At 46.3% G+C, this 15,041-nt stretch overlaps 5 protein-coding genes across 5 annotated transcripts; 3 read left to right on the plus strand and 2 right to left on the minus strand.

Annotated features, from left to right (window-relative positions):
* Positions 1–2,720: 2,720 nt before the first annotated feature.
* SERLADRAFT_459765 (uncharacterized protein) lies at positions 2,721–3,011 on the minus strand (the record flags this gene model as incomplete). Its single annotated transcript, XM_007315024.1, has 1 exon — positions 2,721–3,011. The coding sequence occupies one exon, from the start codon at positions 2,956–2,958 to the stop codon at positions 2,785–2,787; it is 174 nt and encodes a 57-aa protein (XP_007315086.1).
* Positions 3,012–3,138: 127 nt separating this feature from the next.
* SERLADRAFT_434783 (uncharacterized protein) lies at positions 3,139–3,851 on the plus strand (the record flags this gene model as incomplete). The annotated part of the gene is made up of 4 exons (XM_007315025.1): positions 3,139–3,319; positions 3,407–3,429; positions 3,486–3,538; positions 3,608–3,851. 4 exons carry the CDS (start codon positions 3,139–3,141, stop codon positions 3,849–3,851), a joined length of 501 nt encoding a protein of 166 aa, XP_007315087.1.
* Positions 3,852–5,642: 1,791 nt separating this feature from the next.
* SERLADRAFT_366552 (uncharacterized protein) lies at positions 5,643–6,864 on the plus strand (the record flags this gene model as incomplete). The annotated part of the gene is made up of 6 exons (XM_007315026.1): positions 5,643–5,703; positions 5,759–5,939; positions 5,994–6,083; positions 6,139–6,301; positions 6,364–6,489; positions 6,571–6,864. 6 exons carry the CDS (start codon positions 5,643–5,645, stop codon positions 6,862–6,864), a joined length of 915 nt encoding a protein of 304 aa, XP_007315088.1.
* A 2,013-nt stretch (positions 6,865–8,877) lies between these two features.
* On the plus strand, positions 8,878–9,939 carry SERLADRAFT_446259 (uncharacterized protein; the record flags this gene model as incomplete). Its single annotated transcript, XM_007315027.1, has 4 exons — positions 8,878–9,324; positions 9,375–9,631; positions 9,688–9,850; positions 9,911–9,939. The coding sequence occupies 2 exons, from the start codon at positions 9,540–9,542 to the stop codon at positions 9,770–9,772; spliced, it is 177 nt and encodes a 58-aa protein (XP_007315089.1).
* Positions 9,940–13,094: 3,155 nt separating this feature from the next.
* On the minus strand, positions 13,095–13,725 carry SERLADRAFT_459768 (uncharacterized protein; the record flags this gene model as incomplete). Its single annotated transcript, XM_007315028.1, has 1 exon — positions 13,095–13,725. The coding sequence occupies one exon, from the start codon at positions 13,345–13,347 to the stop codon at positions 13,105–13,107; it is 243 nt and encodes an 80-aa protein (XP_007315090.1).
* Positions 13,726–15,041: the final 1,316 nt, after the last annotated feature.

Below are 15,041 nucleotides of genomic sequence, written 5' to 3' on the forward strand. Positions count from 1 at the left end.
CGGACATCCGCTACGTTCCCCGCATCGTCGGAGGCAATCCCAGTCAGGTGAGTGAGTGCGAGTGCCAATTCAGTCACACTGCCTGTGGTGATTTCCTTGCTTATCACCTACTCGCAAGAACTGGAGCCCATCACCTCCGACTCCTCTCTAAGAAGTTGTATCTCCTTCGGACGGCGAGTTTTAATAGTGCTTTTTATTCTTGTCGCAAGAGCATGAGGTGCTATTATAGGCTCATTGGTGAGCTACAATTATCATCAAGTTATTTTTGTCGTTCCTGATAGCCTTGATTCACCTGTCAGGTTCTTCTCCCTGAAGCTATTACGATCTCGCGGTTTTAACGCCTCCACGGTGGTTTCGAAAAGGGAACAAACACACATGCCTCCCAACACCCGTCGTCTCAGGGAGTAATCATTTTGGATTGTCCGTAAAAATTTTGAAGCGGCACAGCATCGAAGCTCTTAAGGACCTTTTTTCTCAGTGTTGAACGGTGGTCGACCAACATTCTTGCTGTCAGACGTGTATTTTTACTACAGTCAAAGCTGTCGGGTGAAGTAATAGTACGTATCGTACACTCGTAGTCACACGCCCATAATCCTATGTTGTCAGGCACGCTATCCTGGGGGAGATTCGACCTCATTGAATGCATATATTATAAAAATCTCCAAAGAAAAGTAGTTGTTCGTTCACTTGTTCTTAGAGGCCGCCATCACTGAATATATCTTTCATCCGCCCCCAACCTTTGGACGTGACCCTTGAAATTCTAATGTGTCCCAGGCACACGTACACGGGACAACTTCGTCAATATCTGTGTAGCTCATATGACCGCGACTTATATCCCAGGATGGAAGGTGAATAGCAATTACAATGACTGTTAAATCAGTCTTGTGAGCTCGTCTGATCGGGATATGTGCCTTGAGCCACGTTTGGTGAACCGTATCGTGTGCATGTGGCTTGAATCGTTATCTTAAACAGGGTATGTTTGGCAGAATAATTCGCTTTTCTTACAACGTCAAAATCCAGCAATCAGTCATCTCGGAATATTCAAACACCGCGGCATACACGTGTACACTGCGCGATTGAATTAACTCGGGGAAACAAGTCCTCCACGGTCGAGAGACGAGCGAATATTGTTATTCTGGAAGAAAAAAAAGATGAAGATAGTAAACAAGCGCGCAGTCTATAGCAATGCTCTGGCAATGTAGAGAAAAGTATATTTATATACACGATACGCGACACAGAAATAAGCAGCGGAACCAAATTTATCACGGCTTCGACTATCGGCATAATGCTTCCATTATCGAACGGCTCTCGGACCAAGTAACAAAACCTTCGATGATGGATGAGTTGTTCTCGTTAATTCGTAGGCGAGGTGACTTTCTAGGTCGAGCTGACCTCACTAAGCTGATTTTCTGATGGCCCCAAGCGAGCGTAGCGGGGCGGAGGGCATGCCACTACATGACAGGCGGCGGTAGTAACTTTGCACTGATAAAGCCGCCTCTGCGTCAATCTCTGCTGGTCAGTTAATCGGCGCTGAGAGTCAATTAAACCTACAACGGTTTGGCAATCAGATGATATATAAGTTTTAGCAGACAAAAAGAAGATAGAAGTGGCGTAGATATATAACCTGACGAGTTGATAACAATCACAACAGTGAGATGCGGTCGAGACATGTGGACATCGCATTAGATTAGGTCGAGTAATCCGCCGAAAGTATAGTGACCGGTGATATGAGGCTGCGGGAATAAGTTAGTACCGGGAGATAATGAGGACGTCAAAAGTGAGCATACGACGTACCGCTTTCGAGAGGGAGAGAACCGTGTTCGTCTCGGACTTTGGATGACAGGTCATAAACGATATCACGGTCATGTGGACGTATCACGGATGAGCTTCAATAAATTTGAATATATCTGGCAGTGATGTATTGTGTGTTGTCAGCATCGTACGACGTTATGTGATCAAATGCACAAGCGCTCAATCAGCAGGCCCGGTAGGGTCCGGAGGACCGCAGCAACGTCTGGAGTCCAAGGCCCAGCGTACACACCATCGTCAATGCCCAACATAATCGTATGCCGTATAAAAGATTGGGTCCGTCCGCATCATCCGGGAGCACAGAGTTCCATGTAAAGTGGGTCAGGTTCCTTAGGGGCCGGGGCGGGTGAAAAATAACCAGGTTACTGTAAGATTCAATCACGATTGAGGTGGTGGCGAGGACCGGTCAAATGTCAAATTCGCCGTTGGTATTTGGGAATGAGAGGGTTCAGTCGGGTATGCGGTGATAAGTATCGAGTCTCAGGTGCGTTTGAGTACCAATTATGTATGGAATCCTAGATGCGGCCATCTGAATGTCATCCATATAACATGAGGAAATGCTAGGCGACACCAATTGCGCTGCTCGACAAAGAGAACCTGGAAAACGAGTCAGAACGTAGATGTGACATGTTTGAAATAAATGCGATCAGCGTTGGACGCCATCGGAAGAGTGATGAACACGTACGTAAAAAAGGAAAGAAAAAGGATGGCTGCCATGAGTTTTGTACGCGCCAGGGCTAAGAAAGCCGTGTGGCTGTAGAATGATATCCATATTGCTGAGAGCTAGCGATATGGTCAAGTGTGTTCTGCATGTCTGTGAGGCATGATGGACGTATGGACGTGTGGTGCGACTTGCCAAATGTTTGCTCAAAGTTCGTCTGTATCCTTGAAACTCCGAAGCGACGGCAACAAGCGAGAAGAGTGAGTTTGCAGTCACTGGAAAGCAGGAACAGCTTAGTACACTCAGAACGTAAGTCATCTACCCTTTTCTGACCCCGGCTGAGCTCGTTTGTATCTTTTTCCTCGCAATAGCAAATGCCAGTAATCGTCTTTACGACATGTCATCCCCACAATCTTCGCCAGCAGACTGTTGTCAAAGGCCCATGAGGGTGCGTTGTGTTCCCAATTTCGTATTTTGCGGAGAAACATCGATGCCTGGGCCGTACTGTACCCGCAAGATACTCGTGAAAACAACCATGACTGCTTTCCGGATCCTCGTGCTGAATAGTTTAATTTTATCTTCTCTATTGCTGCGAGCCGGATAGTGCGGTAAATGGACGCCCGTGACGCGTCTCTTTTCTTCCAACTCGGTCTGTAATCAACGTGCCTATGTTGAAAAAGGAAATCCATCGTCTGATCAGTGAGTCTGATGCTGGTCGGCCCATCTCCAGTTTCATACAGGGTCGTGAGCTACTTACGTTCAAGGGCTCCCGTAGACATATTGTTCTAGAAGCAGCTTCCGTTACTCTTGCCCACAGCTTCCCGTCCGCATTCACTCGAATGATAGATGGTGAGTGAAGCTCAAGCCTGGGCCGTAACCTCCGTTGGGCCCAAAATACACTTACGATACAGATCCTGGATCACTATTCTGGACTAGCCTCTAGACTAAGATCTGTCGTGGTACAATCGGATCGAGCAAATTGTACTCAACTCAATTCTTGAGGTACAACTTGAAGCCTTGGGCCATCACCCAAAGCAATCATCAAGCTAAACTCATCGGCTTTCGAAGGTAAGCTAATCGCACGCGTGGTGAACACGGCTTACTTATTTCTTGATTTATCGTGTCAGTCTTAGATAGCCTCCTTTCTGTACGCGGGAAATTGGACAGAGGAGCGCTATCGTACAGCCTCACGACTATCCTTGCGGTGCCGGGTAGAATGTTCTTCGGTGGAAGAATCCCAATGCAGAGTGCAGATTTTGTGTTCTCGGCCTGCATCAATGAATCTTCCCATAATCATTTGCGCAGCACAGCTCCCCTCCGACGTGGCGACGTCTTATTCTTCTGCAGAGGAGTAATTCTTGATCAGGGCGTCATTAAGTGACAAAGCCTGCCAAAATGTTACACTACTTGCCAAGGACATCCATATTCTCCCAAGCTTTTTGCTAAGTAGAGCTAATAGCTCTTTGCTCACTGGTGTACGAGTACTTTGGGGATGTCATGCGTTTCGGGATACCATTGCAACCGATGACTCGGGATGTTATGCCGGAGCTTCTTTATCAGGAGGCTATGTTTTACGGTCATTACTGTGTCGTGTGGTGGTAAGCTGTCCATTGACGTGGACCCAAACTGTCAGTTATCTTGACAATGTTCATGTAGTAGCATGAGCTACTAAGCTCTGATCCATCGCAAGTTTGTCAACAATGCCCCTGTGTCGATTTTACTGGATATAGAAAGGTGTGCTTATAGTCAAATCCCGTCAACTTCTATGACCCGTTTTATTCCTTGCTCTAGTGACTAGTTGGGAAGATGCTGTCTGCCAGAGGTAGCAAGCACCTGTAGCGCTCAAAATGTACTAGATTGCTTTGGTGTTTAATATCCCTGTAGGTATCGTAATTATTCTAGAACTTGTCTAACTACTCGTCGCCTGCACATTTCTAGACCCCGCGAACGGTAATCTACAACCATGACTGTATCAAGGCTTAAAAGATACGTATAGGTCACGAAAACGTTTGTTCTGCAATCCGAGATCCGTGCACCCGACAACAACCGACAAGCCAAAGCCCAATCTGACCATGTTCAAAATGTTTAGCCCCATTCGATTTTGACAGGATATGGGGATACCTCCGCGTTCTGTGGAGTGGCTCAGGGACAATACTTGGCAAGGCATGCAACGAGGTTTCATTCGCTCAGCTCAAGCGCGGCGCATGCTTTCTTAGCTCATTTTGATACGTGGTTTCCCGGTAATCCTGCATTGTTGGTTCCGATCCAAGCCATATTATGCAAGGAGCCATTCGGAGACACTCTAATTTTAATAATGGTAATTGGCCGTAATACCATGTTTTCATGCCGTCCTGACAATTTTGTATGCATATGCACTGTTTATCCTCTAAGTGGAAATGAGCGGGCAATCAAGAAACAAGCTCGTCGCATCGAGCACCGCGGATAATTATAGAATTGCTGTGAAGGTTGCACTAGAAGAGTAGGTTTCTCCATTCAAACCGTCTGGTCATTGGAAGTTCACTAGAATTGCCATCACACCTGCATCAAGATAAGCCAGCGTTACAGGTTGATGCCTTGACGGCTGACAGCACATCCGTTTCCATGAATGGGCTAATCATATCATCCGAAGTTTAGCCCTGTTTTGCCTGAGAGTCTGCCTTTGCTCTGCTTAGGACTGTGAGAAGAGTCGGACCGCCGATTTATCTTGCTTAATCGGGAGATCGGCTAACCGTTGGTTTTCATACCCTCAGCATCATTTGCGAGATGCCATTTGGGAAGGAAATGTGGTGTGGACGGGAGAATTTCAAGTGTGTCAGAGAACGCACTGTCACCGGTGCCTGGGTACGGGTCAATGAAACAAGGTTTGTCCCATGTCATGTTTATTTTATCAGCATTGCATAAGATCTCCGTTCCCTCACAGCACAGACGAGAAAAGGTTGGAAATCGTGATTAGATAGGACATCGGTTCTTGTTTTCCCTCGCCAAACTTTTCATGCCTGAAAGTTCACAGATCTGATCTCTTCCAGATCCTGTGCTTCGCGGTCCTTTCCTCACATTTTCCTATGTGGGTTTGAGTCGATGTGTTATTGCAGCCTCCCGTGACTATTCCGCGTCCTATAAATTGGTGCTAAGGCAAGTCTGTCCTTCCGTATAATACATCTACTCTCCGACTATGGCCAACACTTACAAGCAGCCTGCAGCCAATGGTGGCCCTCCAACTCATCCTGCCCTTCGTATGTGCTGTGCTCTTCATCGTCGAATACTATTTAATCTAATATTTCTATGAAGACGTGCGTGACGCAAAGGATGCCCATGTTGTCCTCGAGGCAGTGCGCCTTAACATGTTGCCACTGATCAGAAGGCGCCTCACGGCCAGCGAGCGGGAGCAACTCACTTCTGGAAACGTCTTTGTATGGGAGGAAGCAGAAAATGACGGCGGGCTCCTACGTTGGACGGATGGGCGAAGATGGTGATTACACATCGCGCACTCATTTTCACGTGAAAGACTCAGCTCGCCCTACAGGTCCCAGAGTAGAATGCGTGGCGATTATCTGTTTTACGAAGAGAAGATGGAGACTACACAGGAAGAAAAAGACGCTAAGGCAGCGCTAAGGTATGTGTTGATATCGCTGTCATCAGACCTCAGCTGAGCCTCCTTTGTGCTATAGAGCCCGTCGAGCAACAGACCCATTAGCTGTAGCACCTCCCACAAACAGACGGAAAGACCGTCCAAACCGCCCTAACGGCCTTACCAAGCAGACATACTCGGCCCTTGTGTACATGCCAGGATCAAGCCATCCTCGGAAATGGCATATCGTGGCCTACTTTACAGTGAGTTGTCACTTACGGTATACCATCTTTACTCTTCCCATTGATCAACTTCGTCATTACAGGGCGACGATTACCTACGCCTTCCTGTCGTGGAAAATTACGATTACCTCCGAAGTCTCAAAGTCCCAGATGGAGTCTTCGTATCCAGTAAAGCCAGCGGTCTGAGAAATGATCGCTACTCATACGGGGTTGACTCGAGGGAAGCTTACGAACGCTCCGATTATGCACTAAACGTGGCCTCGAGTCACTATTCCCATCCTATGCCGCAGCCATACCATGATGATCCAATGAGGCCCATGTCAGCTGCCTCATCATCGTCATCAACCATGCTATCTCCCCTCCAACGCCAATCTACGGCATTGTCATCACCACTTCCTAGGACTGGCCGTCAGGATGTATCGTTACCAAGCATATCCACTCTTGCCCCAATTCGAGGTCGCCATGACCTTGCTTCCCCATATCATACCTCATCATCTACTCGTCCTGATCAACTTCCAAACAATTATAGTCCTTTAAGTGCGGAGGACCGACGTGTGCTGAACAGTTTTCGCGTTGTACTATAGCATTTCTGCTGACATTGGACATTTACTTGGTTCAATGAGCTTTCGTTTTTGTTTTCTTGGAGTGTACTCTCGCTGTCACTGTTTAGTATAATCATGTTCGTGATTAGTTTTCATGTCGAAGGACTTGTTATTGCATTATTGTATCCTACTAAACTAAACTTCATGAAATTGATATATTTCTGGCATTTGGAGAAGGTGCTAGTGCTGGGCAACTGGGCGGTATGATCGAATCACAATGCAGCCGCGGCGCCCATAAGAATCACGGTATTTGTTGTTGACGTGACTCGGCCACATAGGAGTTTCATTTTTTTTCAATTCACTCGAGAACAGTTGTATCATGATCGCACACACGATGGGCATCGAGTTCGTCGCGTATTTGTCGAAGCCGTATTTATTTATTAAATAAAAGAAGCCAGAGCGGACCTTACACTTGGTGGTCACTCTAACGGTGTCCAGAGCGCCCTTGCCCTCATAGATCATACCGTATGTCAGGCTAGAATTTCAATCATCCATGGGCGAACAAGTTCGACGTCAACCAGATGCATCCTAGCGGTGTACTGCCAACATCACAAGCCAGAAGAGAAACAGAAGAGTGTACTAGTAGCGCCAGCCTGAGGTTTCACCACCATACATTTTGGAAGTCCATATTCCGTAAGAGCTGTTGTTCATATCGAACTGACTTCCCTTCAATCACTCGGAACCTCCATGATCATCGCAATTGGTATTGGACTGCGCGCATTTCATTTTTATCCTTGTCTTGTTGCTAAGGTCCGCGGATTTATCTGTATGTTCTCGACTTATGCAGAGGGGTTACTACTTGTGCTGCATGAGATCAGCACCCTGAGCAGCGAGTTTCGCATATCAGATTCGGAATGAGACATAGCCGAACCGCTGTGATCTCACAACCACCCACCAGTGATAGGATAGTAGAATGATAGCCATTGAAACACTCACCTGGCTCAATTAGAGAAGGACAAGGTGCTGCGAGATAACAACATTCCCGCCGGACGGCTAGTGGTGTGTATGTTGCGGAGCTCTTCTTACGCGCCCGCTCTCACGAAACGATAAGAAAGCGGCAAGGAAGAGAAGAAGTACCTGCGCTACAAGAATACAAACGGTCTGGTGCGGCATACGAAAATAGTGTACTGAAGACATTACTTCGAAGAAGCAAAGAAATAGACCTCTGCCACTGATCCCGGTAATGGTTCATAGGAAGGTGATTTGTTGAACCCGAATCCGTATATCTCCGTGGCATCTTATTTGAGTTCATTTACGATATTTCGAAAGGAGATTACAGGATGAGGGCGGCCGAGGACCATATCAGTCGCGTCAGACTACGCATGATTGGCGCGAGGAAGGCATGGAGGGATCCGAACGGCGAAGCCCGTGTGCGACATCTCTTTTTGCGAAAGGTATCGTGTCAAATTCCGTTGCGTTGGGTAGTACATGTCGAGGTCGTCACCTTGCGTTTGTGTATAATCCCAGACATCATTCCACAGTAAGAATCTGTAGATATCCGCTCTCACCACGAGGAACTTGGGACGGAAAGAGACTTTATCCCGAAAAGCACGTAACAAGGACCAATCCATAAGAGACGTGGTTGACGTGTCTTGACTGACGAAACAAAGGGAGAAGGGCAGGACGAGCCAGTTTGAGGGCATGAGGATCGCATGGTTTAAAACGTGCGAGAAGGATCAACAGGAAGGACGGATAAGCGGCCTGTATCAGATATGTAGCCCCAGAGTCTTGGTTTTGCGGACTTGCTCAGACGCTATTTTCTGCGCATTGACAGGGTAGACCCGCCCAACTACTTCGACATTGAAATAGTCATGTAATGACACCGATGGGCCAAGGCCATGTGGAAGAATTGAGATGGGCTATAGTAAGACCTGTGCAAAACATATCTCCACGAAAAGTCAGCACTGTGGACGGGGACGGGAGACCATTGTGCAAATTGATACACAACGAAGAGAACAGAAAACAGCAAGCAGTCTATTTTTCGGTAGCGTTCTCACGGTGGCAACATCAACGTTACAGTCAACCACGACTCTGGTATTTCTCGTGCTGGCTGCATTTGCTATCCTCAGACATTGCAACAGACGATGCCTATCCTTGGACTGCATTGTCGTCGTCATGTCTATAACTAATTATTGCTACTGAAGCCGCGGTGGCAGTAATATTGGCAGTTCTTGCGGCTACCAGCCCATCTTCGTCCTGTCCTCAAGTTCCGCTGCATCGGAAAAGCCTGGGTCGAATTTGGATCGGCTTGCGCGACTTCGTTATACTTTCTCATCGCCCAGGGTCAGGGCATGGAAGGCTTTCAGATCACTGCCTGGCCTCTGCTCGCCCTATACCTTCGCACTTTGTGGCGTTTCGGAGGCACTCGTGTGTTGCTCAGCTATATCCGTCACATCACTTTCTACTCTCGACTTTAACGCCAAAACTCATGTTCTCAAGTCTGTAAGTCTAGATACCTCATTCGTGTATTTTCTCTGACGATCTCGCTGGAGTTGTGACATGTCACCTTTGGCTTCGTCTCTCCTTCAGCCATTTCTATAATTGCTGCTCAACCCTCGTTTGCCAGCTCACGGTAGCACAACTACATACCTCGTGGGGGCGGATACTACGACTTCCATTCTCAATCACTTGATGCTTGGCTATTTCTGTGATTTTTGATGTTCTTCAGTCTCACCAGTCCATTGATTAAGGTATTTCATGAATTTCCATTTTCAGCAAATTTTCACCGACGCATCCGTCGGATAACCCTGTGAGTAGCTGGCCGCGATATCTTTCCCCCTGAATCGAGCTTGATATATTGTATAGGATATTTGTACTTGTACTTGAAGAGGTGGTTGATAAACTGGCTAGACTGTTGGCGTCTTCAACTCTACTAGGGCTGTTTACTTGACAGACAATCTGGATCCTCGCTGCCTCCCAATCATAATGTCTTCTCGGTTTCCCGGGAAATGACAAATGTCACAACACTGTAGGTTTTCTGGGTTTACTTGTGAGTATGCTATAGACTTTGGGATGCCTTCTTTTCTAGTGCAACATAATCGCATATCCTGAAATGCAACCATTACTCATCATTGCTCTCTTGCAATGTGTGCCATCGTGTCACCGTACGGCTCTCGATCTGGGTTGCGCCCGTCAACGTTGGTCCGAGAAGAACGTGCCTTTTGAACGATGTCTCCCTGCAAGCATGTCTGATCAGATCCATTTCGATCTCAAAGCATGTGTGCGAAAAGTAAGTACATTGAGATAAGGATCAAACGGGATGGCGAATGCCAAACGGAAGTCCTGATGTGTTCTCACTCCTTTAACTTGTCCGCAAGTACCACGACAAATGTCTACATCCGACTTTTCCCGAACTAATCAGTGCGATTTCAAACTTAGTATGTACATTATACATCTATGAGTTCTCCTCCACTCCAGGAGATAGACGATGATGAACAGAAGTTCGGGCATGAAGTCCCCTCCGGTATTTCGGCCCGACTAGTCCGCTGTCTGCTGTGTGAAGACACTTTTTGCTGAGTAAGGTGGTGAAAAAGAAAAAGGCAAGTCTTGTTATTCGCCTTTTTGTGAGATGCCAAATTTTGATATTCCTAATCAAAATCTCCTATATGTTCCAACGTCACTAAGTTCACCACCAGGACACAATATTCATTTTACGAATGTGTTTTGTGGTGCGTCATCATACGGAGAGAGCGGCATGGAGTATTTCTCCCACTGTTGTAGAAGTTGACCGTTTTTTTCTATTAGTGGCATAAGGACATTGGACTTTGGCAGATGGTGGCCCCTGGAACCTTCGTATGCCATTCATTACATTACACTTTCTTTTTTCACGAAGCTGCGAGAAGTTGATGGTGAGAGGGGAATTTGAAGGTGGGAATGACTGTCGTGCGCCATTTACTAATTCCTTATGCGATCAACTCGGAGCATCACTCCAAGTGAGTTGCATGCATGTCAAATTAAATCTAGGTATTCTATATGCAGTATCCTTTTGCAAACGATGTATACACACCGTTTCATCTCATCCCTTTATCTCCCGCCAAACATACCAAAGTCAAAATCTAGAGGAATTGCGCAGGTATCTACTTATCTGATCAAACAACATCCAAGACACATATCTGATAAGTTAGATAGGCGGATCTCTCAGCGCTCACACCCTCAAGCTTTGTACAAAGCTACCGTGGGTATCATTTGGAAGACTAGACATATGGTTTACGTATGATAGCGGCGGCAGGTTTTGTTTTCCATCATCCGTCCCTGTGATCCCTTGTCGGAGAATTAAAGGCAAGTTAAGGCGCTGAGCAAGCGCACCAAGTCGGTAAACAAGAGCTACCCGTCGCTGTCCTCTTCCCGCACACGCCAGAGTGCTACGTGTGGGGACCCAGGAACCCCATTACAAAGTCTCCGAGAGAAATGTAGATAGGGAACGGACGAGCCGCCCATAATTGTGAGTCACTCGGATCAATCCACCAATACAAATATCTAGGTTTTCGTCTCCCAACATCGTTCAACTTCGTGCGGGAGTTTGGGGATATATATTCAAGATGCCTCGAGGCGAGCCTGATTGTGTTTTTCTCAAACGGGGATTACGAGGTGCTTTCGCTATAATTCCCACCTTGCGTCTTACTTCTCATCGTTAAATCAAGACCTTTGAGGATTGGGGAACTTATTGAATGTTGTCTCCAAGTCTGCGAGTAGCCTTTCTCTGGATAAAGTAGGTCTCACGTGGCGAAATTCAAGGTGGATTATCCAGGGCAGCTATAAAGAAGACCTTTGACAGAGCGTTACCCCACATGCACAGCCGTGAGTTGACAAAAATGCTATTGTCCTGATTGTTTCCCCATTGAAAACTGACGAAACGAAGGACGGATAAGCTTCAGTTGATTGACAAATACTGTTTTCGTTCCCGTGAACCACGGCGCAGACCCGGAAGCTCTGGACGTTAACCCCATTGGCATTGGAGGTTCGCGAGCACTCTCGGGATGAACATTATAAGCTGTACTTTAGCACTCCGAGGATGAAGCGGCCAAACTCGGAAGATATCCAATTCAGGAATTACCAACTCAACAGAATGAGGTTCTCCCCGACATGTCTATGAACACATTTTTGAGACCAATACGCACCCTCCTCCCATTGTATAAGTCGAGTTGCGTTTTGTACGAAGTGCACCATGTTATTTTCCATATCCCAGAGTGCCCAAATTACTTCCTTGGTCTGGAACTTTGCGTATAGTGCCGTGAGTGCGCAGAATTCTGTGGGATGGCCCTGCAACCATCCTGTTCGAAACGCTAATCTTTCACCAGGATTATACCGTGTTCGACGCATCGTGTGCATGACTAGTACTATAATGCAATGCAGTTTCCCCGCAATAATTTTATAATGATCAGGCTATACTTTTTCCGAGCGGGGCTCTTGATCTCGCGCTGGTCGTACTCTAGAACCAAAGCTTCGCGTACATGGACTAATACGAAGGCCTAGGCGCATCAGGTCCTTTAAAAGCAACAAAATGTGGGGAGGATATGTTCCGGTGGGCGTATTGTATTATCCTGTTCATCACGAGTTGCTATATTACCATAAGACGGATCGGACGCTATAGATGTGGGCTAGCAAGACTTGTATGTACGGTGGGACTGGGTTCAGGAAATCAAAAGTCAGTAGCATGAAAACCCCTTAGTGACTCCTATACTGTGGGTTCTCAGATCACCAACTCTTGCTCTGTCATGCTATAAACTTCTCGAGGTCAGTCGACCAGGCACTGACTTGTGGGAAAGACGGGGGATATCTTTTGATGCGTTTTCTTGTGCACCGCTCGTCCTTGATAGATATCGGTATATCTTCGCAGGTGTTCAGGATGTTTGAAGATGTTCTACTAGTTGGTCTTGTTAGAACGAAGGAGATAGATAACGACAAAGTAGGAAGATCACAGAATGAGCAACGCGGAAAATGGAAATGATTTTACATTGCATGAGCGCAGTCGATTATGAGTGGACTCGTCCCATACTGAATTGTAAGATATGCAGGTATGAAGATGCCTATGATAGATGGTCCCCAATAAACAAAAATAAAAGGTTTCGTCGACAAATAATGATGAGCTTGTTGATCGGCGCACAGGGTGGTCTGTGATTAGATTTAAAATGTGTGATATTGCTTACGTCTGCTCAAGCCACTAACAATATGCCTATCACTTGCCTATCACCATGATGCCTCCAAACGTCCCAGCTTACTGCGCTAAGACTTCGTCTTCGGGCTTCGCTCCTCGTGACATCTAGGATGATTGTCATTTAAACATATATCAGAGCCCCTGCGCACAACCACCCGACTGTGTATCCAGATGCAGTCCAGCATGTAAACAATACAGGGTTTCCACCATAATGCAGCACGCCCAGAATCTGTATCTATCAATGGCGTTGTGATTAGTCTAATTGAACATGAAGGGTGGTATGAAATGTGTTTTCTGGGTGGTTGTATCATAAGTGATTCGAGGTCGATATCCTGACCCGAATGCTGAAGACCGTACCAGCTGAGATGTCTCAAGAGCCACTAGACAAGAGAACAACCATTTAGAGTGACCCATTAAGAAAAAACGACGCACAATATAGTTCCAACATCTTCGTATCCAAACTAGCATACTTTACCATAATTATTTGGGACGTTTCCCTGGTAGTACCAACTAGTTCAAATTTTGAGAATTCAGCATATTCTATCCACGTGATGGCAGTAGAAGATTATCCCTTTTGGAACACTGACACTTAGCTTCCATTCCCATCGTACCTTATGACTGTCACCTGCCCAATGTCACTGTCAAGCAAGGTTGTAGACGCAGTATACAGTTGTAATCCGGTGACGATCATCCATCCGGAGGGTGAGGTAAACTGTGTATGACGAAAACAGCGATATGTAACCCCGCCTGCAATGTTTGTCGATGGCATACTTTGATGGACAGATATCCACTATCCAGGGCTTGTATTCCAGCATACGGCGTTCCGCTGGATAATGATCCGCTCACGTGGACGATTGATCGAGGCATGCTTGGGACATACGGGATTCGAAGACGGACATTTGAGTTTGGGCCCGCATGCTTTGGGAGAAGCATTTGCAAATACTCCTTAACACCCCACACGAAGCAAGCAGTCGCAGGGTCCGACTTGCTGAGGAATGTACTGCCCGCGGAGGACTTGATGTCGATACATAAACAAATATACAGAAGAAGTTTCGTCTCATCACATAACCGTTTCACCCTTCAAGACAATTCTGGGAATTCACTGTCGTCAGCAAAAGGCAAGTGGAAAGGATGATTACAATAAGCTGACATGTTGTCACTCTCAAGGCGAGTGTGGTGAAAACTACACGGGATTGGGGAAACCAAAGAAACAATTCCCAATTGCAGCGGCGTCCACACATTCTGTTCGCAATTGCCCTCCCATATCCTGCGGTATCAAAGGTCGTACCTTCCGTATTATCAAGCAAAAGATCCTAATATAAACTGATTTCAACGCCACACTTGAAATGGTCCACCAATGAAAAGATCATAAATTGTCAATCTGTGCTAACCTTCACACGAAATGCCAATTATAGACCCGCACTACTGAGTCAATTGACGCGGCTTGACTATCGAAGGTAACCCTCCACTAAAAAAAAAGAATTTGATATAGATTGATAACGAAGGATGCGGAACCGATGAATGTATTTACCGCTGACTGTATCGTTTGAAGCCTTATCTCTCAATCGTCCAGAAACAATCGAGTAATACACTCACATGAAGTGTGTAATGTGTACGTAGTATCAGTTAGTCACGGTGGTATTCTTGCACAGCCAACTAGCAAAGTACAACCTGAGAAAACATGAGGTATGCCATCATGAAACAGGAAATATTTATTACTATTCCAAACCTCAGTGAGTTCTATACCAAAACAGACGAAGAGGAAGTTAAGCTCACATGCAATAACGCGATATACCGGGGGCTGAGAACACGAAGATGAACTCGTCAGGTGAACTATTGGGCTAGTATCATTCGGATTTATGTGTAGAATCCCGCATCTCAACCATACTGTGTGGTGTGGTACTTGATTTAGTGTCCAATCTGATAATCGAGAGAAATAGGTGTGATCTATTAATACATCGTGATAATACTTGAACCAGGGTGATTCTGGGAAAAAATGAGCAAA

The sequence above is a fragment of the Serpula lacrymans genome, assembly GCF_000218685.1.
Source record: "Serpula lacrymans var. lacrymans S7.9 unplaced genomic scaffold SERLAscaffold_3, whole genome shotgun sequence".
Lineage (NCBI taxonomy): Eukaryota > Fungi > Basidiomycota > Agaricomycetes > Boletales > Serpulaceae > Serpula > Serpula lacrymans.